This window comes from Dermacentor variabilis, chromosome 3 (assembly GCF_050947875.1).
Source record: "Dermacentor variabilis isolate Ectoservices chromosome 3, ASM5094787v1, whole genome shotgun sequence".
Lineage (NCBI taxonomy): Eukaryota > Metazoa > Arthropoda > Arachnida > Ixodida > Ixodidae > Dermacentor > Dermacentor variabilis.
Genome location: NC_134570.1, coordinates 18309737 through 18336704, shown reverse-complemented (window position 1 = coordinate 18336704; position 26968 = coordinate 18309737). Strand labels below are relative to the sequence as shown.

General features: G+C 47.2%; 1 protein-coding gene across 1 annotated transcript in view; it reads left to right on the top strand.

The window, feature by feature from the left end:
• The window catches only part of mtt (mangetout), a 50555-nt gene extending 24350 nt beyond the window's left edge, over window positions 1-26205 (top strand). The window contains exons 6-9 of the mRNA XM_075684352.1: window positions 6599-6861; window positions 9206-10444; window positions 13552-13686; window positions 25630-26205. Of these exons, the coding sequence (XP_075540467.1) occupies window positions 6599-6861; window positions 9206-10444; window positions 13552-13673 (1624 nt within the window). The 3' untranslated portion in view covers window positions 13674-13686; window positions 25630-26205. The remainder of the gene's footprint in view (window positions 1-6598; window positions 6862-9205; window positions 10445-13551; window positions 13687-25629) is intronic.
• Window positions 26206-26968: the final 763 nt, after the last annotated feature.

Genomic DNA, 26968 nt, shown 5'->3' with positions numbered 1-26968 from the left:
CCTTCTTCCCTTGCCACCCACTCTGTAACCCTAACGGTCCACCGGTTATCTGCCCTACGCATTACTTGGCCTGCTCAGCTCAACTGCTTCCTCTTAATGCCAACTAGTATATACCTGCTTACCATGTTTGCTTTCTAACCGACAGCGCTGTGTTGCTGTATCAACGTTACTCCAATCAGTTTTCGTTCCAACGCACCTTGGTCCGTCCTTAACTTCATACCAAGCTTCTTTGTTAACTTGCAAGTTTCTGCTCCACATGTCATTATTGGTAGAATTCAAAGATTGTACACTTTGCAATGATTGTGCCGTAAGTCCAGCTAATTCTGCTCGTTTTTCCGTTAGCGAGTCCTGTTAAACTCAGTAACTTTTCTAATTCACTCTGATTTCGGAGAAAAGCCCAAACTTCCGTGGCTAGATCTGCGTTTTCCAGGTGCCGCTCGCCATCGCGGCAGCGCGCTCATTGTGTCACGTGCACGCCAGTTCAAGACTCGCTATGCTCAACGCAGTTAGGCGAGGTGTATTACCGGATGGGCAACGTCCAAGTTGCGCCTATACACACTGCCGGTGAATTGGAAATCGATGACCCGTGAGTTTCGCTTCGCGGCAGGTGTTACTTTCGGAAAGCCCCAAACGAGACCCCAGCAGACAAACATGGCGCGCTCCTGTTGCCCCGACCTGAGATATGTATTAATAATAGAATACTCCACAGCGAGCGTTCGTTCATTACCTCACCCATTAGCATATCGAGCCCTTTTCTCGACGATGCATGCTGGGACCTCCTAAAATGTGGTCTGGTATAAATTAGTGATCGGCAACTTTTTCTTTTTCCCGTATACTTATCCGCTTCAGTTATAACACAGACGCAGCAGTGACCGGCTCCCAAATTATTGCGACTGACCAGAAGCGCGCAAGAAAGCGAAAAGTTAATATGTCGCATGTTTCTGGTTATGTTATTTGAACTTTCTCATTGATCCAATTCCTAGTTCTGATATCAAGTATGTTTACCTTCATCTGGGGAGACGTATATTGATGGCGCCGTGCCGCTGCGTCCACAATAAGGATTTCAGATTTAAATTTGCTTCCACAGTCTCTGCTTTCGCACTGTGAGCAAAACAGTGCCGCAATGTCGAATGGAGCGTCGAAGGTTGCTGGTTATCTACGTCCTGTCTCATAATCAGTCAAAAAGAGAGCAAAGGCAGAGGAGGGGAGGGGAAGGGGGAGAATGAGCTCTGGTCGAATCCCGAGGCTCACTGCTAAGTGAAGTGCCTTATGCAGCGTCAGATTCGGCACCCGACGATGAAAAAGTTAGCCGAATCTGCTCTGCCTAAGTGCTCCTCTACAGCGAAGCTATTAGTACGACTATAGAAGCGTTCTAAAACGTTATAGGTGAATTTTCACGGTATCCTGGGAGAACTAATTATTTCACCTTGTTTATATCCAGAAAAAAAAACACAAGGAAAATGAGAGGCATATTAGGGGTTATGTAGAGGCAAATTTTGAAGTATGTGGGTTATTTTGGGGGATAAGTGAATATTCCTAAACCATCGTTTTCGGCCTGTTTTGAGGCGCTACATGATACGCTCATAGGTTTTTTTCACTTATCTGAAAAAAAAAAACCTAAGGTGGCAGCAATTTCATATTTAGCGAGAATGGAGGTCATGTTATACGTGACGTGTACGCAGCGTTCGAAGTGTTTCGGTTAATTAGGTGATTTGAAAATAATTCCTGTATACTCGTTTTCTCCCATTTTGATGCGTTGCATATATGGCGTGCTCTCAGTTTCCCTAGTCTCTTCAGAACGCGAAACGGGGTACTTTGTTTATACATGGTTTGAAATAAAGCTATACGTATTGTGGGTGATGAATCATGAACTTTTAAATTTTATATGTTAATTACAGCATATGTGGCAAATTACTTATATAAGAGCTCCACAACGTTAAAAAGTATATTTTATGAACCACGTTATAAGTTTGCTGTCCAAGAGAGAGGGGGGATATGAAGAGAAAAGGGCAGGGAGGTTAATCAAGGTCGTGCCCGGTTGGCTACCCTAAACCTGGGGAGGGAGAAGGGTAGAATAATAGATAAGAAGAAAAAGTAAAGATAACAAAGATAATAAAGATGCAGTCAGTGCGAACACACCTGCACAGAAATGTTCGCTAATAGACACAAGTTCAGTTCAGTAGCCTTCAAGAAATGCAATATGGCTTTTGTGGTCTTGCGCATGCAAGAATGCCTACAAGCCAAAGTCCCAGGATGTTTTACTCCGAGCCCGCTCTGTTCTCCAAGCGGCCGAGTCAAGCTTGCAGAGCGCACCGTTGAGCGTCGAAGGATCGGCAGTGGCACAGAATGTGCTCTATTGTCTCGCCATCCCGGCAAAAATTGCACGCCGCACTTTTGGCCGTTTCTATTAGGAATGAATAGACATTCGTAAAGGCATCGTTCAATTACACGCGACACAATGAAGTTGTTTTAAATAAAGCTCGCCCAATGTCCAGAAAGAACTCAATATGCCGGGAAATTGACATTTCGAGGAAACACGGATCATTTTATAGGTGCTGTGAAGACAAAACTGCATGAATTAGTGTTTGGCTAATTACGGGATTTGAAAGACATTTCTAAACGCAACTGCTCGAAGACGTTATAGCGCCGTTATTTGCATAGTTTATCGGTGTCCTGAAGGAAGTGTGCGTAACACCTAGTTTACATTAAATGGAAATAGACCTTGTGTTTAGGTTGATGTGTTGAGAAAGTTTAGTGTTTCTGGCTTAATTATGAGCGTTGCAAATAATTATTGAACCTTCGAAATTTGCAATTTCTTCGCGGTTTACAGGAGGCGTCTGCGGCGCCCTTGGTGAACTATACATGATTCGCCTTGGTTACATTTGGCGAGAATGATGGGCAGGTTATGGGCGATGTGTTGACTACTGCCTTAGCAGTAGATGATATAAGAAAGCACTCCGAAGTGTTATGCGCTTCACAAACAGCGCAGAATTTAGCCCGCTGATTTGGGAGAGCTATACTATCACCGAGATCAAATTTGGTGAGAATGGAGGGAACACTACGGCTGATGCGCGCGAGAATTAAGGTGAATATGGATGGATGTATTACGGCCTTTGCAAGAACTTCCTTAAAGGGACTGACTACAAATTTTCATGGTACCCATTTTTTTAGTGAAATGGAAAGCTTATTGGTCAGAGCGTTTAATCAAAAGTGCTAACTCGGAAAACGCCGTGGAACATTCTTCTGCAACAACCTGCAGTGGGAATGTAGTCGTTCACTAGAAGCATGCTGAAAACGGTGATAGGTGAGCGCGATAGCAATTATACGCAGGCATTAGTGAGAGGCAGACGACAAGTGTGACCATGCTGTAACAATGCATGATTTCGTTTATCAAGTCGATCTTCCTGCGATTGATGTTTTCAGAATTGTTGAATGATTTCTGCGATAATAGCTACGTGTTTTCGTGGTTTCCTTTCCAACTGATTTAGTATTTAACCAGTCAAAACGAAACCAATCGGATCGAAAACGAAACGACGCCTTTACGTGGGATACTGGGTTGAGTAGTAGGGTGAATAGCCACGCGTGCATTTTTGACTTCCGAAGCATATAATGATGCGCGAGTGTCTAATAATATACCAACTGCAATTATAAGTAATGATTATGATGTACTTAATAACAGTCGACTTACGTACACTAATCTCATAGAATGCATCCGAAGTATCAAGATTTCACCGCCAGGTCTCGCCACTTACTGGTTTTTGAGACTTTCTTTGCCAATTTGAAATTATAATCTCTACTTATATCGCGAACAGCGTGCTGGATTCTATTATTTATTTATTTATTTATTTATTCATTTATTTATTTATTTATTTATTTATTTATTTATTTATTTATTTATTTATTTATTTATTTATTTATTTATTTATTTATTTATCATACCCGCAAGGCCAGAGGCATTATAGAGGAGAGTGGTACAAAAGAAAATGTGGTACAAAGGAAGTAAACAAAACGCAGCGATTAATATGAACAAAAGACAATGCTAGAATACAAGAGGTTTCTTTCTATAATAAGTTAGCTGCTGTGTCAAAAAAGGAAATTCCTGGTTTTACAAAGTTAGCTAAAGTATCATTAAAAAGGTTGTTATCAGTAGTATTTACGATATCAGCGGGAAGGTGGTTCTCATCTATACATGTGCGAGGGAAAAAAGACTGAGAAAAATGCTTTGTGCGGCATAGATAAGTCTCAACGTTGTGACGGCGATCAACACGCTGTGATACATAATGAGGTCTTTAATAAAGGGAAAATCCAACTTTGTAAAGTATTGCGTGTGCAGTGTAGAATGATGATAAATCCTATGAAAGAGTGCTATACGCGCAATTCTACGCCGAACAGACAGCAAAGGAAGACTAAGATTATGTTTCATTTAAGAACTTCTCGCAGTTCTATTATAATTAGAAAAGATGAATCGAACTGAGTTATTTCGGACAACTTCTAAGGCTGTTTTCAAGTTATCCTGGCCTGGATCCTATACAGAAGTAGCGTATTCTAATTTAGGACCTATTGGAGCTTATACAGGGTGGCCAGTTTCTCTAGAACAATCTGCCCACCATTCTTCAACAAATCTGCTGTTACCTGATCCTCCCCAGCTGCCTTCCCCCTTTGCATAGCTCCCAAGACTTTCTTTACTTCTTCCGGCGTTACCTGTAGGATTTCGAATTCCTCTAGGCTATTCTCTCTTCCATTATCATCGTGGGTGCCACTGGTACTGTATAAATCTCTATAGAAGTCCTCAGCCACTTGAACTATCTCATCCATATTAGTAATGATATTGCCGGCTTTGTCTCTTAAAGCATACATCTGATTCTTGCCAATTCCTAGTTTCTTCTTCACTGCTTTTAGGCTTCCTCCGTTCCTGAGAACATGTTCAGGAACGGAGGAAGCCTAAAAGCAGTGAAGAAGAAAATATGGGGCTGCAGAATAAGCGTACTTTCCCTCACCCAAACCACGAAGAAGAAGACACAGGGTTTAAAATTGGACACCTTTGATGTAGCTAGTGTGTGCTCTGATGTGTGCTCGCCGGAAAGATGTAGGAGTATACTTCTCTGACCTGTAGTCCATCCTACGAGAACGATGTGCTGCGCTCCGTGCTCCGGCCAGTACGAGTACACCTTGTTCTTTGCAAATAAGTTTGTCTTTCCAATGTAACTAAACCCCCTGTTCTGTTCCCCATCCTCTCGACCTCGTAATCTTCACGAAAGAAGTAACCCTCGTCAAGAAAGCTCGGACGACGGCGTGGGCCCGCTAAGCCTCCGTGTGACGCCCTGGTAGCGTACGCTAGAGAGCGAACCTCTGTGTGACTCCAGACAACGAGGCCATGACCTCCGCATCCTACAGCACGCGCAGTTTGGGACCCGCATCAGATTAATGTACAAAAAGCTCCCGAGTCCATTAAAAACCGCGCTTCAGATTTGCTTTCTGAAATTATTCTGGCTATTCTAGCGTCTCTGAACTAAAACATAGAGCTAATCTTCACAGTCTTGAGTCTCGAAAAAAAAAAAAGGAAATAGCGCGCCTGTCCCTCTAGTACGACTTTTATCATTCGTCTCTTGCTTGCTCGATTATCATACTTGTTCGTCGCCTTTCGCTCCGCAACACTCATTGCAAAGCTACCGCATGCGCGCACTACTGCGCATCTCAACTCGTTTGTCATTCGAACAGCGAACGAGTGGAATAATCTGCCCACCGAGCACAGCTGCAATCTTAGCCTCTTCAAGTCATTCGTCGAAGAGCACCCACAAATGTAAAAACCCACCCCTCATGTATTGCCCCATTCCACCAGGGGCATTCCAGGTATAAATAAATAAATAAATAAATAAATAAATAAATAAATAAATAAATAAATAAATAAATAAATAAATAAATAAATAAAGTTCGCAGAAATACGGGGAACGTTATGGTTGATGTGGCGGAAAAGTTCAAAATGTGTGGTCTAATTGAGGTGTTTGCAGTGAATTATTTATGAAACAGCTCCAGAACATTACAAGTGTTTTAATAACGGCGAATAATTGAGCTCGCTGTTCTAGAAGAACGAGAACAGCCACCGAGATCAAATTTGGTGAAAATAGGGGCAACATTGCAGCTCATGTGCATTATGCGAAGTTAAATGTGTGTGGATGAACTACGGCCTTGTTAAACATTCCTTAAGAAAGTGCTCCAAAGCATTGTGTGCACGCGGGAGACGCTCTAAGGAGGCTAGTCATATGCGGGCAACGTTTTGAAGTGTACGGTTTGGTTACGTGCAACTGAAATTCCTAAATGCAATTGATCGAGAGAAACCGCTCCACTGGCAATTTGACTGCGGTTCTGCATGGTGGTATATATATACGCAGGACGGCCTCTCTATATTATGTGTGCTTTTCTTGTCTTCACTAGCGATCGCCGTTAAGGGTTACCTCATGTTAACCACAAGGCACATGCTCGAGCACAATCGTTGAAGAAGTTTTGACGCTACGAAGAGTAGCAATGTAATTTAACCCGTTGCGCAGCTTCTCCGCCTTCCGTGCCGCTGCGTTTCGCCCAAGCCGCGCCCTGCACGCAGGTGCAAATGGAACGGCAGCCTGGTGACTCCGTTCAACCAGCACCACCAGAGAAGCTGCACGGGCGAGGAGCGCATCAGCGACAACAAAGCCTACAAGCTCGAGGCACAGCTGCAGTTCGTCAGCAACGCCGTGCTCGCCTTCGCGTACGCGCTGCGCAAGATGCACGAGGAAATATGCGGCAACGTGACGGGCCTCTGCGACAGCATGCGGCCCGTCAACGGCACCGACCTGCTCTCCTACCTGAAGAACGTCACATTCCAAGGTGCGCTTGTCGGTCGTCGCTTATGTACTCGATGACCCCATGTGCAGGGAAGCCGGCTCTATAGAGTGCGCCGGCTCAGGCCGGTCTCTCTGCCTTTCCTTCGCATAAATTACCTCTCTCCACGGTTACTTGACGTAGTGAAGTATTACGTGCGAAAGGCCACAGGAAAAGCCGTTGTGGGCGCCTGCGATTTCATTTATCAAACCACTGGATTCTTTCAGCACGTAATACTTCAAATATCAGTACGGCGGGCGAGCCCTGATTCGTGCACTCCATTACGCCACAAGCCACGGCACACTAACAGCGCCCCTGGTGTTTCCACTAAGTGCACCTGACAACACGCGCAGGGCACCGTGGAGAGCAAGGGGAGCGATAATACAAGAATGGCGTTAAACGCGGAACAATTGCTAGCAAGCTCTGTAAAAATAAGTTTACCACACGAATTCCCCCAATGATATACTGCAAATGAAAACGGGTCTTCATTTTAACCCATCTGAAATAAAAGGAACACAGTCGGAAAGCCTTTAATTGACGTCGCGAGGGCTGTCTCCACTATGCTCAGTGTTGCAGCTGAGATTCAACAAATTTCCTATAAAAGAAAGGAAAAAAAAACACGATGTCCTTTATGAGCACGTCCCGTACTATCGCGCTCAGTATGAGCTACAGTGCCCGACCGTTTATCCACGCGCATTTGCGTTGAAGTTCACACTGAGCGAGAAAGTAAATATTTTATACAACTATTTCGCGGGCATTCTTCGGAGAGTGAAAGTCCCGCCGTACGAACATTAAATTTCTCATCATTTAACTAAGGCATCAGACTCTGATCGAAACTTGTGCGTGCGGTTGCCTAACGATAACATATCTCCAGTTTTCACGCACGTTTGAGTAGGAGTGGATCGACCTATAAAGCTGTCTATCTATTCACTATTGGGCATGGGTGTGTTGCGGGTGCGCCAGGAACTTAATATACACACATATATATATATATATATATATATATATATATATATATATATATATATATATATATATATATATATATATATATATATATATATATATATATATATATATATATATATATATATATATAAATATATATATATATATATATATATATAAATATATATATATATATATATATATATATATATATATATATTGCAGAGAGGTAAACAAAACTTATTTCAAGCAAAATAATACAAATCAAACGAAGAAGTGCGCGTATCATCCTTATGGATGCACTTGATTCCCCATACCGAAGTTTCAGAGTAGAAGCAAAAAGTACATTGAAAAAGTAAGAAAGATCAGCTCACTGGACGAGAAACGAGGACAAACACTGTAAAGCACATATGTGGACACAGGTGAGTACGCACATATGCAGCCGCCTCCAAATGTGTCCATGATATGTGCAGTAGCCATTCAAAAAAATTGTCCCCCTCTATTTTTGGTCATGAACGCGTGTAACTGTATAAATATGGACTTGTAGAGAAAATACAAACTCCAAGGATCTTTTCAGTGAGCGCCACATCTGTCAAACGCTGATCACCCCAGCAGTACGCTGAGCAGCGTAGGGCCCGTGAACGAGTGTCTGTAATCTTACGTGACCCATGGCGTGTCAAATATTCTGCAACCCTGATTCGCACGAATATCCTCGAAATCATTTAGGTTCCAGTTCTGAAGGTGACGAAGCCAGCTGCTATTAATCTCGAACACCGACGAAAACCAGTCCACTTGTTGTTGAAACGTTGACATTCCTCCCTTATTCGATCACTGTTTATTAGCTTCGAGCAAATTCTTTTTCTTTTTTTCTTTTTTTTACCTGCCGGACGTCAATTCCCGAAAAGAACACTGTGCCTCCAAGAATGTGCAGAAGCGCCTTCCTTGAAAAGTTGCCCGCTGCGACTAGTAGGCTCTTCCGAGTCTCCGCATCATTTCACCAATTCCATTGATTAAATTATTGCATTTTGAATTCTATTGACTCTTTTCCTACTTCATTTTCAACTGCATTTCCACCTTTTATGTTTCCCGTTTAGTGTTACTTGTTGAGTGTTCTATTTTCACGCTAACAGTGTTTTTCCTTGTTTTCGTGTAATAATGTCGTGTCCATGCATACTGATTAAATAACCACTCAAAAGAATTTGTGAGGACCATTATTTTCCTGCCGCTGCTGTCATACCAGGGGGCGGCCATCGTCGAGCTACCCAGTGCAGCAGCTTCTATGCGGCCGCTCCTTTCCTTTCTATAAAGGCGAACTATTTATTTGTTTATCTATCTATCTATCTATCTCACTCATTCATTGACAAACGCCAAAACACACGAACGGCGCTTGACCCCGGCGCAGGCCTGAGCGACGACCACTTCCGCTTCTCGGACAGCGGGGACGGTCCGGCGCGCTACAACATCCTGCACTTCAAGCAGGTCAAGCCGGGCAGGTACCGCTGGGTGCCCGTGGGCCAGTACGTGGACGGCACGCTGCACCTGCAGCTAGCCGAGCTGCAGTTCCGGCTGGGCTCGAGCGAGCTGCCGCGTTCGGTGTGCAGCGACCCGTGCCCGCGCGGCTCCGCGCAGAAGATGGTGGACAACGAGCAGTGCTGCTGGCACTGCGTGCGCTGCTCGGGCTACACGTTCGCCGCCGAGAACGGCGTGTGCGCCGACTGCGCGCCCGGCACGCTGCCGGACGCGCACCACGAGCGCTGCGTGCCGGTGCCGGAGTCGCACATGAGCCCCTCGTCGCCGCTGGCCGTGGCCACGCTGGTGCTCGCCGCCCTCGGCACCGTCTTCACGGCGGCCACGCTGCTCATCTTCCTCCGGCACATCGACACGCCCGTGGTGCGCGCCTCGGGCCGCGAGCTGTGCTTCGTGCTCCTCGGCGGCGTCTGCATGTGCCAGGGCACGGCGCTGCTGCTCGTGCAGCGGCCCAGCACGGTGATGTGCGGCGCGCAGCGCGCCGCGCTGGGCCTCTGCTTCGCCGTCGTGTACTCTTCGGTGCTGGCCAAGGCGGTGCGCATCCACCGGATCTTCCACGCGGGTCGCCGGTCGGCCCAGCGGCCCGGCTGCATATCGCCGCGCTCGCAGCTGGCGCTGTGCGGAGCCCTGGTGTCGGTGCAGGGCCTGGTGGCGACCGTGTGGCTCGCGCTGAACCCGCCGCGCGCCGTCCACCACCACCCGACGCGCGAGGACAACCTGCTCGTGTGCCTGGCGTCGGTGAACCTGATCGGGTACACGTTGTCGCTCATCTACCCCTTCATGCTGGTCATCGTGTGCACCGTCTACGCGGTCCTGACGCGCAAGATCCCGGAGGCGTTCAACGAGTCCAAGTACATCGGCTTCGCCATGTACGCCACGTGCGTCATCTGGCTGGCTTTCTTGCCCATCTACCTGACCACCTGGCACCACGTACTCCTCAACCTCACCACCATGGCGATGGCCGTCTCTCTGAGCGGCACCGTCACCCTCATCTGCTTTTTCTTCCCCAAGCTGTACATCATCGTGCTCCACCCGGAGAAGAACGTGCGCCAGTCCATGATGGCCAAGTACGGCACGCTCAAGAACCGCGTCGAGTCGGCCACGCAGTCTGACGGTGAGCACGCTTCTGTATATCGCTGCTGTGCACGAGCCAACTTCGTCTGTAAATGTATAGGGTCGCGTCACGTTACGGAACCGCCGTTTGCGTCGATAGTCCAGTGCGATGTTGTAACACGGTACTACGGGCTGATCCTGCCCCACGAAACACAGTGGAAGGGGGTGAACCATCAGTGGTCGCGATGCTATCTCTGATCGCTTTAAACGCTTAATTGTGGAAGAGCTCACTGAATCCAGCACTTCTTGAGCTCTTGTTTAGTCGTTGTTAAGACAGTGAGCCCGAAAGCAGCTCTACGCTCTACGGCTGTGGCACTGCGTAAAGAGCTGCTCTGTCTACGTTGCGACTGACAGGTCGTCTGCCTGGCTAAGCGTCACTATAGCGACGCCGTTTCCTGAATATGTTGTAAACAGGCTAAATATGCGCGAAACGGCGTTATTATCATGAACTTTGTCTTGTGTCGATCAAAACGGTTAAAATCATTACCACTCCGCGCTTCCCCCCCCCCCCCCCCCCTTCAGATAAACGCAACCATTCTACGCTTGGTCACACTCACCGTGTTTTGCCACTATAGCGCCCGAACTGAAGCCTACGTTTAAATCGCTAGGCGAGAACACCGTTGCCACAAAAATTAGACCTGCCAATTCGTTCTTACAGAATAGATTTGCAGCGATGTGGCAAGCCGGCATACTTACAGAGGCAGAAGCTAGTCCGTACACCATAGCAGTGCTGTACGAAGGCACTCTTTGCAGTTTCTGATGTCATTTCCGAACTAGAAGCACAAAACGAACAACATGAAATATGTCACGTTGACATAATCATGTCGACACAAATGGTCGACACTAAGCTTTTTTTTAAGTCTCTCCTAGGTCTATTCGCTGTTTCTCCTTGTACTACAGAATTAACTGCAGACGAGTTACAACAAATAATTGAGGACCTTAAGAGAGAGAGTGTAAGAGTGGGGTTGAAGATTAACATGCAGAAGACAAATATAATTGTGAATAGCCGGGCAAAGGAACGCCAGGATCGCCAGTCAGCCTATAGAGTCTGTGAAGGAGTACGTTTACCTGTGTCATTTAATCACAGGCAACCCTGATCATGAGAAGGAAATTCATAGAAGAATAAAAATGGGTTGGATCACGTACGGTAGACATTGTCAGCTCCTGACTGGTGGAAGCTTACCATTATCATTGAAAAGGAAGGTGTACAATATCAGTGCATTTTACCAGTGCTGACATATGGGGCAGAGACTTGGAGTATGACAAAGAAGCTTGAGAACAAGTTAAGGACCGCGCAAAGAGTGATGAAACGAATATTCCTAGGCATCACGTTAAGAGACGGAAAGAGAGCGGTTTGGATCAGAGAGCAAACGGGTATAGACAATATTCTAATTGACATAAAGAGAAAAAAATGGAGCTGGGCAGGTCATGTAATGCGCCGGCTGGATAACGGTTGGACCATTAGGGTTACAGAATGGATACCAAGAGAAGGGAAACACAGTCGAGCACTGCAGAAGACTAGGTGGGGCGATGAAATTAGGAAATTCACGGGTGCTAGTTGGAATCGGTTGGCGCAGGACAGCGGTAATTGGTGATCGCAGGGAGACCTTCGTCGATTATTATTATTATTATTATTATTATTATTATTATTATTATTTTAGAATTAGTCATGTATAGCAGATGTAAAACCATCGATATTATTTCGACCCAGTTCGGCGCGTCCCCAACGTGCTGACCGATACGCCATAAACGAATGCGGCGGCTCCTTTCAATCTTCATCTCATTGTCATCCCGTTAACCTGCTCCATTATTTCGCTCGTGGGAACTGAGAACTTGTTTCGTTAATGTTGCAGTGCCAAAGAAATAACTAGAAATAAACTGCAATAAGGTATGGCACAGAGCTACCTGGTTTTCCACCCTGTTAAACAACGCTAAACGAGACAGAGGAGGGCGAGAAAAGGCGGAACGAAGACAGCGCTTGTCTTTGTCCCCTATTTTGTCTCGTTTCGCGCTATTTAACTAGGTGGAAAACCAAAGAAAGAAACAGATGAGAAAGAATGTACGAAAGCAAGAACTGAAACAGCGACAACGCATCAGAAGGAATTCTAAGGCTTTCAACAAAAAAGAAATCGTTACAGGTATATTAATTTAACTTGCTTACTCCCGGATAAGTCAGGCAGACAGAAGCTGCGTAGAATCTGTCAGAGTCACGAAGACAGGAAAGTCGCATGTTTGCGGAATCCGCAAGCAAGTTTTAGCGCCTATCGATTTCCCTGGAACCAGATGATCACCCTACCTCCGTCAAAACTGACAGTAGCATGATCGGAGAGCGAAGCAGCAAGGTTGACGTTGACATAATGCGCGATCACGCCGATCTGCGCGATCACGCCGCCTTTGTTCGGTCCACTGGCATCTCGACCTACCATCCGAGTCGGGTCAAACGAAAAGCGCAGAAAAACGCACTTGCAGAACTCCGCACATGGACATTTTGTTAACGAAATCTTCGTTCGGCGGATGACGCCATGGACGTTGCGATGATGACGACCTATTTGCTATTCTGAATGGCGCACTAAAAACGCGTAGAGTTGGTCAGCTGCTTGCTGCTGTACCCACGCTCTTGCAAAACCAGTTCAGCGGAAGCCCGCAAGGTCGAGACAAACCGCCCGACTGTGGATAAAAAGGAAACCCAAAAGATTCAATTTCGGCATATTCAGCGCCCATGCGATTCGAGTTGTCGATTAATTCGATCGGCTAACCTCCTGGTTAGATCGAATCTAGAGCGACCACCCCGAAAAGGCGTTGGTCGTTGGTCGCGGTTTCAATCCCCGTTTCAGGACGAATTTTTCTTCACTGCGAAGCCTTCTTTCTGAAAAACCCGTATTTAGTTTCCTTTGTAGCTAAAGTGCTACAGTCGGTTGTGTGACAATTATCCCTTTCAGCCCCGCTGGTTGAACAATGCACGGGCGGCGTTACTTCAGTTTGACGAGCTAATCTGGCCTTTAACCCTATATATCAACCCAATCAGTGTACGTGTAAATAAACTGAAAATTAACAAAATATATGAGTCGTCCCGCTTGTAGACGCCATGTTCTCTTTCATCTCATGCAGTTGACTACGAGATGAGCGACAAGCAGCGTTCTGCCTGTTCGTTGGTCTCGACAAGTAGCCGAGCCAGCATTGCCACGCAGACCGACGACAACAACTTCTACGATATGGACGTCCAGCTCTGACCCACCTGCGACGGTGAGCTATGCACTGCGCGCGGTTCTACTTCCGGCAAGTTTTCACGCAGCAAAAGCAATTTAGAAAGAAATCAGGGAGAATGAAGAGGGAAGGACCGCGTCTGCACCAAAATATGAACAGAGCATACTGACGACGCAGCCTCAATGGCTGCCCGTGCGTGAGTGCATGATTACGTATGTCACAGGGAGAAAAAAGAAAAAAAAAAAGAAGAAAAAAACGTTACTAAAGCTGACTTCACCGCAGTAAGCATCATTGCCGGGAGGAGCACCCTTTAACAATTATATGACAGCCTTCGAGGCGAAAACTTATGGCTTTTACTTACAGGAGCGTTAGCACGCGAACCGTGAGCGTTGTTACAAATAAACAAACGCACATCAGCTAAGAGAATGGCAGCACGTGCGCTTAGCACCTGCTTGAAAAAGTCCGTGAAGCGAGCATTTTAACACATCGGTGGACGGAATTTTTTGAACGCCTTTCGACCGACACCCAAAGTGTCCGTCGCGTGCGGCATGGAGAGACGATTAAAACGTTGCTCATACACTGCTTCCAGCGCACCCCGGTTGAAGCAGTGGCGTAGCCAGGCCAGAGGCTGACACATCAGGCACTTGCCCCCGACCCCCTGCCGAGGTTTTCCTGTTAGCATGTGGCCTCCTCCCCAACCCCTATCCGCCTTTCCTCCCCGGTCAAGTTAGTGCCAACCCCCCCTCCCCCTAATCCCCTGAAAAAATTTCTTAGGCGACCTGCACGCCTATTATCGCCTCTAAAGCAAATCTCCCAGCGCGCTGGTCTACAGCGAAACACTTAGAGTGGTTACTTTTACAATGCACAACTTTCGACAGTTGTCGCTCTGTACAGCTGAGCAAACTCAAGCAGTTTGATGTTTTTCTAAGTGTGATCATTTATTACCAAAAGGATTTGCTTGAACTTCCTTACAAAGAAAAAAAATATTTTTTTTTTCTGATTATGGGACGAGACTCTCGTCTGTAATAATCATACTCTGTGTGTGATGAGTTGTGGCGTGCTTTCCTCTTCTCATTGCTCCTTTCTTGCATCATTACAAAGCGGGTGGACGGAGTTTCGCCATGTTGTTTGGTTCGCCACAAATCCCGAAACCTGCCGAGAGACCACACGTTTCTTTCAGGCTCCGCACGTGTACGCGCGCGCCATAACTCTACAGCCCCCCCCCCTCCCCCCCTCGCCCTAACAGTTTTTTTTTCATAGGCATTCCTAACCATAATCAGTATATGTTCGGCGTATAGAATATTATACGTCATTTGTAAAAGTTCGTGCGACTACCTAGAAAGCTGCTCAAAGCGCTGTATAATGATATGTCCCGAGATGAACGTCCACATGTTAAAAAAAGTAAGAAAAAGAAAGGAAGGACACCTTTCTTGTCGTAGTATGCTTCTTTCCAAATTTGCAAGTGTGAGATTGAAATAGAAGAGAGAATGCAATTAACAAGAGAAACGTAGATACAAAGTCACTTCTCTAATTAATGCGAAAACTTTTGTCTATACACATGTGTGCAGAGTGGCCGTTTCATTTTTAATTTTTTTCATGACCCGGTTGTTCATGGCAACTTTTGCTTTTTCACCGTCTAGAAACAAACACCCTTGCGAAAGAAGGACACAAGACTGCATATGTTACAGCACTGCAGTGTCACCAAAATGCGAAATAAAAATCTCCTCTGGGAGTTATCTAAATGATGCGCAAGCATTTACTTGTAATAGCCTGCTGTTCGGTCATCGTATGCTGCTGTGTTTGGTGTATTTGCGAGAAACACCGCGAAGTAATCGTGAAACGGAGAAACGTGGTTGCAACACGTTTGTTAAATGTTAAATAAGACCAGCGTGAGGCGACGCAGAGGCGAGTATTAACAATGTGCACTCATGTTATAGATAACTCCCAGAAGATGTGTGCGTGGGATGAAATGACCAGAGAGATTTTGTAAATGGAGCGAATACGTGACGTAATCGAACAGTGTCACGTTCGGTATACCTCGTACGTAGACGGGGTCGATGACGCTGCCTGCTCTGGAGGCGAACCGTATTTAACCGCGATCAACCGTAGTCTGGCGGCGGTTGCGTATGGCGCGGCCGCGCGGGCCTTGAAAGCAATCTGCGACGGAGTCAGAGTGCGCCGAGTGCCGATAGCTTCGTGTGCGCTGTGTTCTCGCCGCTTAGTTCGCATTGAAGCCCGAGAGGCAGCACGAAGGTCAATTCGCTCTCCGCTGCAGGCCTGCCTTGAAAGCGATCACGTGTCGGACGGACGGGTTTCCTCGTTGGGTAGACACAGAAATGCTTACGCATTCTGAAAAAAGAAGTATCGTTCTCATATGTATCGCGATCCAAGCAAGTCACACATTAAAAACAGCGAAGCCGTACGCGACAGTTTTCACACCTTTCGTAAGTCCTAAGTGCAGGGCCTGTCCTCTAGTGCTTGTGCCCGTGCACCGTCAGTGTATTCGCACATCGTGCATACGAACATAGGTCAGCTTTCCTTTGCATGGATGGATGGATGTTATGAGCGTCCCCTTTGGAACAGGGCGGTGGGTAGCGCCACCAGGCTCTTGCTATTACATTAACTAATGTGCTACCTAGGTTAAAAAAGAAAAAAAAAAACCCTATGAACTCCCACAACCAAATTTTGTGATCCCCTATGGCGAACTTTGCCTTTGTACGTCTCCGTTTTTTGTCGTTTCCCTACTTTTCTTTCACCAATCTTCCAATCGCCTCTATTGCGGACATGTTTATCTTTTCCTGCTCTCGCTGAACTTAAGGGCTTCAAGGAGGCCAGTGGCCCCGAAATTGACCGCTGGGCCGATATTTTCACATTCTAGTAAAACATACTCCATCAATTCCTTAGCTTTACCACAACAAGCACATGCTTCTTCTTCCTTCTTATATCTCGCTTTATAGGTGCGTGTTCTAAGGCATCCCGATCTCGCTTCGAAAAGCAATGAGCTTCCCTTTGAGTTATCATAAATTGCTTCTTTCCTGATTTCGTTTTTTCCTCTTAAGTAGTTACTCGTGGCAGGTTTCTTTTCAATTGCCACCACCCATGAGATTATTTCAGCCTCTCTGACTTTCTGCTTGACCTTTTTTGTCGCTGTGTTTCCCACCCTACAGGCCGCATACTTCTTGGTAAGCTTCCTAGTTCTTTTCCTCCACTGTAAATCAATGTTTTTCCTGTGCAGATACCTCAACACTCTGCTAGCCCATTTACTTTCTTCCATATTCCTCAGTCGTTCTTCATAATCAACTTTACTGCGAGCTTTCCTCAATTCAAAACTAGCCCGGCCCATATCACCCTGCACAGCTTCATTTGTAGTCTTCCCGTGAGCGCCCAATGCGAGGCGTCCCACTGACCTTTGGTTCCCATCGAGTCCTGATTGTAGCCCTGATTTAAAGCAAACAAGCGCATTTCCAAAAGTAAGTCCTGAAACCATTACACCTTTCCACATACGCCGGAAACTTGTAGAAACTTGGTCGCAGCGCCCCCAAGAAGAGAGCGGCTTGCCAGACAAAGCTGTCAGTCACTCACGTGCCCTCGCCCCACGTGTCTCGGAAAAACCAAAACAGGGAAATTCCTCCAGCAGGTCGTCAACGCCCGCACGTTGAACGGCCGCCCCTTTTGTTTGCACGGTGTTCGCGTCGTGAGAACAACACCGGCTGTCCGCGCGGGGTCACGCGATGTCCGTGGGAGCCGATGGCCAGCGCCGGCGCGCACGCCACGCTGGAAGACGATATCGCGTGTCGCGCGAGCCCGGAGTGATGTTTGCACTGCCGGCCGGCGTGTTCTGGCGTGGCTTACGCGTCGAGCGTTTGCCTCGAGAATTGCGTAGGGCGCAGCACTGAAAGTTACCCGGCTTGCTCGGGACTCTTCATGCAGCGAAGCATTTTGAAAGCGAAACTTGATCGTTCAGTTGAGCTACGTTTGCGGAATACACGTAGGCTATTGCAAGTAAGCCCGTTTTATCGTCAGCGGAAGCTTGAGTACCCCGGAATAAGGACGGAAAAAGTGAATTAAGGAAGACTGGCGACGCCTCCTCAAAATTTCCGCAGCAGTTTCCCGCGACCGTAATTGTTTTCGCAGTGCCTGCCACGGAAGGGAAATGGGAGGGGAAAGAGAAAAGCAGAAGTCAGGAAGGTTAACCAGGATAACGTCCGGTTGGCTACCCAACACCGGGGGAATGGGAAAGGGGAAAACAAAGATGACAGGGAGAGAGAACAGGGAAGGAAAGAAGGAAATTATCGGTGAGTTCGCTGACACGTGTGGTCTTATAGAAATTGCATTAATAGTCACAGATGTTCGCACAAGCCAGTCATCCTCAAGAAGCACAAAAGCACCTTCACCGCTTTATGGGCCGACGAGCGATGGGGGCGATGTTCCAGCAGCACCTGCACAGAAAGCGGCCAATTGTCCATTTTTGGAGAGCGTTGGCAAGTTCTTGTCTTTCTGGGGCATATCGTGGACAGTGGCACAGCAGGTGGTCGATATTTTCTTCGGTGCCGCAGACCTCGCATGCTGCACTGTCGGTCACTCTAATTAATGTAGAGTACGCCTTTGTGAAGGCAGCTCCTAACCAAAGGCGACAGAGAAGCGTAGCGTCGAAACGTCGAGGAAGTCCGAGTGGAGGTCGCAGTTGCAGTGAGGGGTTTCATCGATGCAGTCGTGAAAGTCGTACGTTTGGCGAGTTCCACTCGGTCAGTGAGAGACTGCGTGCCAGGTGTCGAAGCTGCCTTGCGGCGTCTGTCCTCGAAAGCGAAATTGGAACGCTGTGCTCTTCTTGATGTGCTGTGCGAGCAGCGTTATCGGCGGAATCATTGCCACTGATTCCACAATGGCCAGGTACCTATTGAAAAACAACCTCGTGACCTTTTTTGTTGGACGTGATGATGAAGTTTCACGAGTTCGTATGTCAAATGGTCATGACAACGGCGTCGGAGAACTGAGTGCGTGCACAGTAATGCCAGTTTTGAATTACAGAACACAGCCCATTTTCTAGGTCTTTCAGAATCAATGAATGCCAGTGCACGACGCAGAGCCGTTAGTTCTGCCGCCGTTGAGGTCATGACATGCGATGTCTTGAACCTCAGTGTTATTCCTCGCGTTGGTATAACCACCGCGCCACCAGAACTGGACGACGTAGTCGATCCATCGGTATAGATATGCACGTGGTTGCTGTACTCTTCATGCAAAAGAAGTAAGCTCAGCTGCTTTAGAGCAGGGGCCGGTAGATCTGTCTTCTTCTGTAGTCCTGGAATCATTGTATGGTTTGGTTAGATTGCTGATGTACAATCAGCGCCCAGCGTATTCACCCCATAGCGGTGTGCACCGCTCGTGTTGTCATTGCGGACGTGGAGGAGACGTTGTCAACGTCGACCGTCTCAATACCTACTATGGCCCACTCATAGTGACAAGCTAGGTCGTCGGGTGGCTCCCTTTTTGTTCCCGGGGGTAATTCAGAAGGATTGCAACGATATAGTGGGTCGTCCTCTTCAGCGCTTTCTCTCGTGAATGCCGCTCGCGCTCGGAGTCCGTGCTCTGCCTACAAACTGTCGCCGTTTCGCTGCTCCTAGTCCGATCAAATAAACGCCTTAACGCTACCTAGGCGATCTCTAGACAGAGATTAAATAGTTCCAGCATTTAATAAACCAACGATTTCATGCCGTAAGGCACGCCAGTCGTTGGGCGTGGCTTATTGTAATGATTTATTCAGACCTCCCCCTCGCCTGCAGGTTAAATGTACGAAGCTGATTGTGTTTTCGAATACGGAAACAGCGGTCCCAAAAACATGGGCATGATGCAAGTTGCGCAAGCTGACATTTGTTAGCGCGCTAACTGCCCAGCGTCAGGCGTTCTCCGCAACGCGAGTTTGTAGATGGCCAACCCCGCGCGTCGCCCTATAAGAAGGCACAAAAGACAGTCCTCGCTGTCGAAGCAGGAGATGCGCAGTAAAGAAAAGCATTACTGATGCGCTCACTCTATTCAGAAAGAAAATTTAGCTTCATCTGTAGTTTTGTTCGACTATCCAGCGTGCAGCCAAAATTGCCCGCTTTCAAAAGTGTGTGTGTGGGGGGGGGGGGCAAATGACACACTCCCCCCCCCCCGTTTTGGCTAGGGAAACGATGGAGCATGTTTTATTAAAATGTGAAAATATCTGTCCAGTGGTCAGTTTAGGCACCACTGGCCTCCTTGAAGCCCTTGGGTTCAGCGAAAGCTGGGGGAAAGTAAACATGTCCGATATAGATATTAGTAAGAGGCGATTGGAAAATTGTTGGAAGTAGGCGAACGACAAACAACGGAGGTGTACAAAAAAAAAAAAAGAACGTTCACACTAGGGGTTCAGAAAGTTTGGTGATGGGAATTCTTCGTGGGAGTTTATTTTTTCATTTTGTTTTTCTTATATAGGTAGGACATTAGGCAATATAATAACAAGAGCTTGGTTGCGCAACCCCCCGCCCCACTCCAAAGGGAACACTCATAGCATCCATCCACCCATCCCTCCGAGTGTGAGTTATTCGGCGAGAACGTACGAGCACCAGCAGCAGGTAGAAGCCACGCTCAGCAAGAGAAGCGTGGGAGGGGGGGGGGGGGTCGCAAAGGAAGCTTCTCTTTAAAATCCCTTTAATATAGAGAGTTTAGCCTGTCCGGCATTCCGGTATCCGAAAGCAGACTGGACGTTCTACAGGGTGTCTACCAAGTTGGCACTTCCAAATTCTCTTAGTTTTCTTAGTTTTCCCTGAGCACCTTTGCGATATTCCCTGAATGAGCCAGAACTCTGTTTTATGTCAAGACAGGCTGACACCATGTGGCCCGATCCTGTCACTCTCTAGTAAGCCTGTTGAAACACAAAAATGTCTTAATCCAGTTTGAATCGTAAAGAGCAATATCTATTTTATTTAAAAAGAAAACAGAGAAAGATGTTAGTAAAATGCACATCCAAAAATTCGTAAAATCCATTCCAAATTGAGCCGAAAATTTTCAAATACGAATGAAAAGGAGATGCATACATAAGTAACTATTTTTGAATATGAGCTATTTCTTTCAACTGATAGCAAGCTCATTGGTATGAGGCCTGAACTTTATCACAACTAAGATTCTCAGCCGCTGAGAAGCCAACCTCAACTGTCCTGACAAACTCTCAGCCCGCACACATCTCAGTGCTGGGTTTCACTGCTTTAAGGCGTTTACTTTGGCTTGGGTGAGGGACACCTGCATCTCGGCGTCAGCCAACACTTTGTTTTTTGAACTTAAGCTCCTTCAAAGAGGCGGTGGCAAGCTTCTTTTCCCGTCAATTCCTCACCGCGTTGGTCCTTTCTGTTCTCATCCTCCTCCTGCCACGCTTTCACCCCATGGATAATTTGAAGCATCCTCTTCGTCAGTTGTACAGTCAACGTTCGATTTTTCGGACTCCCTAGGAGCCGCAAATACATCCGAAAAATCGGGCAGTCCGAAAAAAATGAATGCATGTCTTTAACTGCCCTTAAGGGATCAAATTGCCACAGGCACGTCCGAAAAAGCTCTTAAGGCCTGCCAGTACACTTATTAGGCATATCGGTGCTCGTACTGTGACAGGAGACGGGGATGCACACGTGTATAATTAAGGAATACATACTGTGTCCCGTGACAATTGCCCTTTCTCACGCTTGTTATGCTTCACCGCCTAACATTGCTGTACTGAGGCGAAGCTAACTTTCGGAGACTGGCATTACGTAACGCGCTGTGCTCTGCGAGTTTCGAAGACAATCGCGAGGATTACAAAGGCGGAGTCGGTGCCATTGCTGACAACGGCGAATTCTTTCAATGAAAAAATTACCGACGATTACGTTACTTCCTAATGCGAAATTTGAGCGCAGCAAATAAGCTGTTTCACCTTTTCGATAGATTGAGGCAAAGAAATCGGGCAACACATGTATGCGCTATCACATAATTTTTTTTTTATTTTTCACACGTATTCCTTTAACAAAGACTCCACTAACAGTTCTTGACAGTCATGAAGGAAGCTTTGTGGTCGGAGAAATAGACTGATATACGTTCGACTTGGTACACCAATGCTTGATTCTCAAAGACGAGATCTATACAAGTGCCTCGCGAGGTTGTCACAGCCGTGGGGGAAGCAGAGGCTAAGCGCCGCCGCCGAGAAGACCCTGCCGTTCGCGCCGCCGAAGCGGAGGCTCATCGCCGCCGTCGAGAGCAACCAGCAGTAAGCGAGGCTGAAGCAGAAGCTCATCGCCGCCGCCGAGAAGACCCTGCAGTTCGCGCCGCCGAAGCGGAGGCTCATCGCCGCCGTCGAGAGCAACCAGCAGTAAGCGGAAGCGGAGGGGGGCGGCGTGTACACCCAGCGCCAAACGATGGGGGCAGAAGCGCGCGCAGCAAGCGGACAACACGATAAAGGGAGGAGGGAAGAGATAGCAGCGACTGACTGATGCCGCTGACGGCGATAGTGAGTCAACCCCAGCTATCCGCCACACAAGAACAGGGGGGGGGGGGACCCTTTCCTCCTCTTTCTGCATGGCGGCGACGGTGTTCTATGCAGTCACGTTATCTTGACTCTCTAGCGGCGTCAGCGGCATCCAGCGGTATCAGTCGGTCGCTGCTAGCGCTGGGGGGATGAAAGGGGGGCGGAGCTGGTTACGAGGCCGACGACGACGACGACGCGAAACCCAGGAACGGACGCCAAAGAGCTGCGCTCTAAAACACGTCACCGCACGACAAGAACCTTAATAGCGAACGTAGAAGTAGCTAGGCCTAACGTTGCCGCAGTGTGGCTACACTCTAAGAACAGTTTACACCCTTTGGCTTGCCCCTTCTGCCACACAAAAATAATCGTCATCTGCCTTGATGCGTTTCCTTTCTTTATCGCTGCAAGCCCGGAACTTTCCAGTGACGAACGGCACGCGCGTTATCAGAAGGGGCACTCCAAAGGGTGTAAACTGTTCTATGCTGATAACGCGCGTGCCATTCGTTACTGGAAAGTTCTGGGCTCGCAGCGATAAAGAAAGGAAACGCATCAAGGCAGATGACGATTATTTTTGTGTGGCAGAAGGGGCAAGCCAAAGGGTGTAAACTGTTCTTAGAGTGTACGGCTACCAGTGGATCTGCGTGCGAGAGTGCCGGTTAGAGGCGGCGAGATAATCAAAATGGCGGCGGTAGTGGCTTCAAACCTGCGGTCAGAGCAAATATACATTGCCGTGACTGCAGTATGTAGTGGTGCCACAAAGCCGTGCGAATTATCGGGCATGCCCGAAAAAATCGGTCGTTAACTAGTCTGGCAATGCATCGCGCCGATGACACGGAGTCAATGACGATTCGTTGCGATTCCTCTGTTACTGGAGCCAGCATTAACACGACTTTAGTTCCCTTTAAATAAAGTTACAGATAATTTTCCCTGATAGAAGCACAAATTCCCCGAGTTTTCCCTGAGTATGTCCAGACTATTCAAATTCTATAAGAATTCCCGGTTCACTCTAAGAACAGTTTACACCCTTTGGCTTGCCCCTTCTGCCACACAAAAATAATCGTCATCTACCTTGATGCGTTTCCTTTCTTTATCGCTGCGAGCCCGGAACTTTCCAGTGACGAATGGCACGCGCGTTATCAGCATAGAACAGTTTACACCCTTTGGAGTGCCCCTTCTGATAACGCGCTTGCCGTTTGTCACTGGAATGTTCCGGGCTTGCAGCGATAACGAAAGGAAACGCATCAAGGCAGATGATTATTTTTGTGTGGCAGAAGGGGCAAGCCAAAGGGTGTAAACTGTTCTTAGAGTGTTGGTATACATCCTGTTTTAGCGGATAAACGGAGGCCATGGAGAAAAGAAACAAAATAGGGGAGACCTCAGCACCACGTTTTTGAAGCCGGAAACGCAGCCATGTTGGTTTGCCATCTTCCGTTGCGCCTCCAAACAGCTGGCCGGAGCAGATAGGTGGGAGCTTTGAACGAGCCGCCGATAGTGTACGTGTGCTGCCGACGCGCGTCAGAACAGAGCCTACGAAACAACAGTTTCAGCGAAGCGAGCACGTTGAAGACGAAGACCCACGCCATGATTACTTGAGTGTGTCTATTGCTGACAACTCACACTCAGAGAACCAAAACACAACTTTCATGCTTACACACTACGCTTCAAAGTCAGGCTGTCTCGCGAACAAAATCTGCTGCGCGAAAAACACGGGCTGAAAAAGCCTACCGTCCTAGCGACTGGCAATATGTCAAGCTGCGACATCGTGTCCCTCTGCAAGGCAGCAGACGAGCGGACTGGCTGCAGCGCATCGGACTGCCGCTATCCGATCGGCGCCAGGATTTGCACGTTTGCGGCCGCCACTTAACACCGGAAGATTACTAACGCAATAGCGTTTCGCGAGTCCGGCATTAGGGTAAACCCAAGCGCAAGGGGACAGGGCCTAGCCGTGTCCCCTTGCGTATCGTTTCACGGGATGAGCCGAAGCGCAAACGTGGTCTGCACGGTACAGCCACCTGGTGGCACAGAACTCACCCACACACAGTAGCAGTAACAAAATGTATTCTTCTTTGCTGCTAGTGTAAATTTTTCGCAGGAGTGTAATCGTTAACATGTTTTTGTAAGTGTTTTACACTTGGTTAGAGCAATATTAGCTCTTTGTTTGGCTGGTTAAGCTCTGCGCCAACGGGTGGCTGGAACGTGGAGACCGCTCAGGCAGCTCACGTACGTCTACACTTAAGTTCTTTCATCAACTTGAGTTTATGCCTCTACCGTTCCGTCGAAACACCCAGGAAACACCCGGCTAGCCTGTGGTTACCGGAATACCAGACATGTTTGGTGCTGCGATAGCGCTCACTTGGGGTCGACTGCCAAGCAGCTGGCGGAGAGTTTGGAGAGGCTTCGTGCACTCACTCCTAGAGAACCGCAAGTCGACATGTCATGCCATCATGACGCAGAGCCAGTGAAGGCGGAGCTTAGCCCCGATCACTCGGCGAACGAGTTGAGGAGAAAATGCACGACTATGGAGGAGGGTAACTTGTAATCGTCCGCAGCTCTCTTAATACGACATGTTTCACACAAATTGTGGTGCGAATGGTTAGCTTTAGCTGTACCCTACACGTCCACAAAGTTTGTCCAAACCGTTTCAGGGGCCCTTTAACGTTCATGCGTTCATTGCGAGATGGGTTCTGCCCAAATCTTCTTCAATCACGAATAGCTTATTGTCAATGTCAACCAAGCTTTAGTCAACCCATAGGGAACTATAGCGGCCATGAAACTCATCACCCAACATCACCTAATGATAATCAAAATTCTATGCACGTGCAGCCTCTTGGTTCAAAGACACGGCACTTCGCAGACTAAGCAATTGAATCAAAGTGCAATGTGAAAGTGAATTCTAAGAAGCATCGCTGTTAGCATTTGAGGCTGGTGGCGACAATGAGTAAAGGATGAGAAAGTGGACCTGTCAAATAGAGAAAAACGAGATAAGCAGAATGGCTAGCTGTTTGAGCACTGCAAAGAAGGCAGTGCAAGCTGTAGACATAAAATCTCTTGATTACATGTGTTGGTGAAGCCAGGCCTGCACCTACTTTTAGTACTTACTTGTTGCTGGGCAAACTGACAGTAGTGATCTCAATAAGTACATGTTAGTGCACTAAAAGGGATGCGCAATGGGGCATCTATGCACAAACTTCAACTGGTTTATTTTCAAGCAAAATAAAAGCATATACTATAAAAAATGTGTGCACGTGCTCAGCATTCAAGCACCATCACAGCAACATTTCAAACGGAAATTTGTTGCTGAAAATATAGATGTATCACCAACACAATTGATATAAACCATTTGAAGTTCATGTCTGCCCCGTTTGATGCACTAAGGGTATCGCGTTCTCATTTGTTTTTGTGTCATGCTGGATGTCTTCATGATTGTAACCATGCAATATTTTCCTCCTCATATCCCTGTCCAACACTGCCTACAGTTCTGGCCATAGCCGTCCAGCAGTAGCAGCAGTTGGCGGCCGGCCACCAAAAGTGGGACACGTGCCAACCACAGTGCGCGCGGTGCAAACCCAGCACGCGCGGAATGCCTCGGCGCAGATGTCGCTGTTGCCGCCGTCAGGGAAAGCCGGGACCAGCGGACGGCACGCCGCGACAGTTAACACCACACAAACAGACACATACAGGAAGCAGAACGCAAAGCCCAGTGCGGATCGCAATAACCCTGCTCCTGCTGGGACCACAAAAGAAAAGAGGGGCACCCTTCAGCCACCTACACATTGACATGCCGGTGACGATGCTCTGTGATCACACTGCCGCGCAGATATGTAGCATGTCTCTATTTCTACAAGATCAATCTCCTTCGCTCTCTCTCTCTCTGTCTTCTACATGCATAATATAAATATTCATATACCGCAAATTATATATATATATATACATATATATGTATATTATACATATACATGGACACAGGAATATACAAGTGGCACTCATCATATCGTCTCCTCAGTTGTTGGTGCATTTATACATGCGAAATAAAAGCCTACTGTTTATGTTTTCAGAAAGAGAGGCTTTCCACTCGGCATGCCAGACAGGTTATGCCAACACGTGTGACCTCCACTTGGCCTATGCATGTGTTGTCCCGGCCACTTTGCCATTACACTGCAGAACCACCATACACACCTGCTACCTGTGCTCTTCCTCTTTATCACTGTTACAAAAAGTTGTAAGGCAATTCAACCTTTAGCTGCCGTCATTCAAAGACAATGTCATCCTGGTCGAGCTTGGGGTGCAAAAGAGGCAGAGTCACTGTGCATTGCACTCTACTTCCTCACCCCTCGCAGGAGAAATGCAGGAGGAGTGTCAAACTACTTCAATTTTTTTACTGCAAAATCTTCTGGATCGATCCATATTTTTAGACTGCATTATCTGCGAGATAGGCCCACAAAAGGGGTCAGAAACCCACATACCCAATATGGAAAAGTGAAGGTACTCGATAAGACATTGTCTTTAAAAATTGAAACAATAACTAATCCCATTCTGCACTACCAAATATTCTTTCTGATCATGAAAATCACTGATGTGGCCTTAGAACAACCCAGTCAGAAACAACAAACTTTTTGTCCTCATAGAAGAAATTTGTTCTGCAAAAAAAAAAAAAAAACTACCATGCACTCCGTAATCTTTAAAGGCACATATCTCAACAAATACCATAGTTAAACAATCCTAATGTGCCCCGAAATCTAATGCATGCCCAACTTTCAAGTGTTAATGTAAAACGATAAAAATAAAAGTGCATCCGAACGTAACATGCATCACATA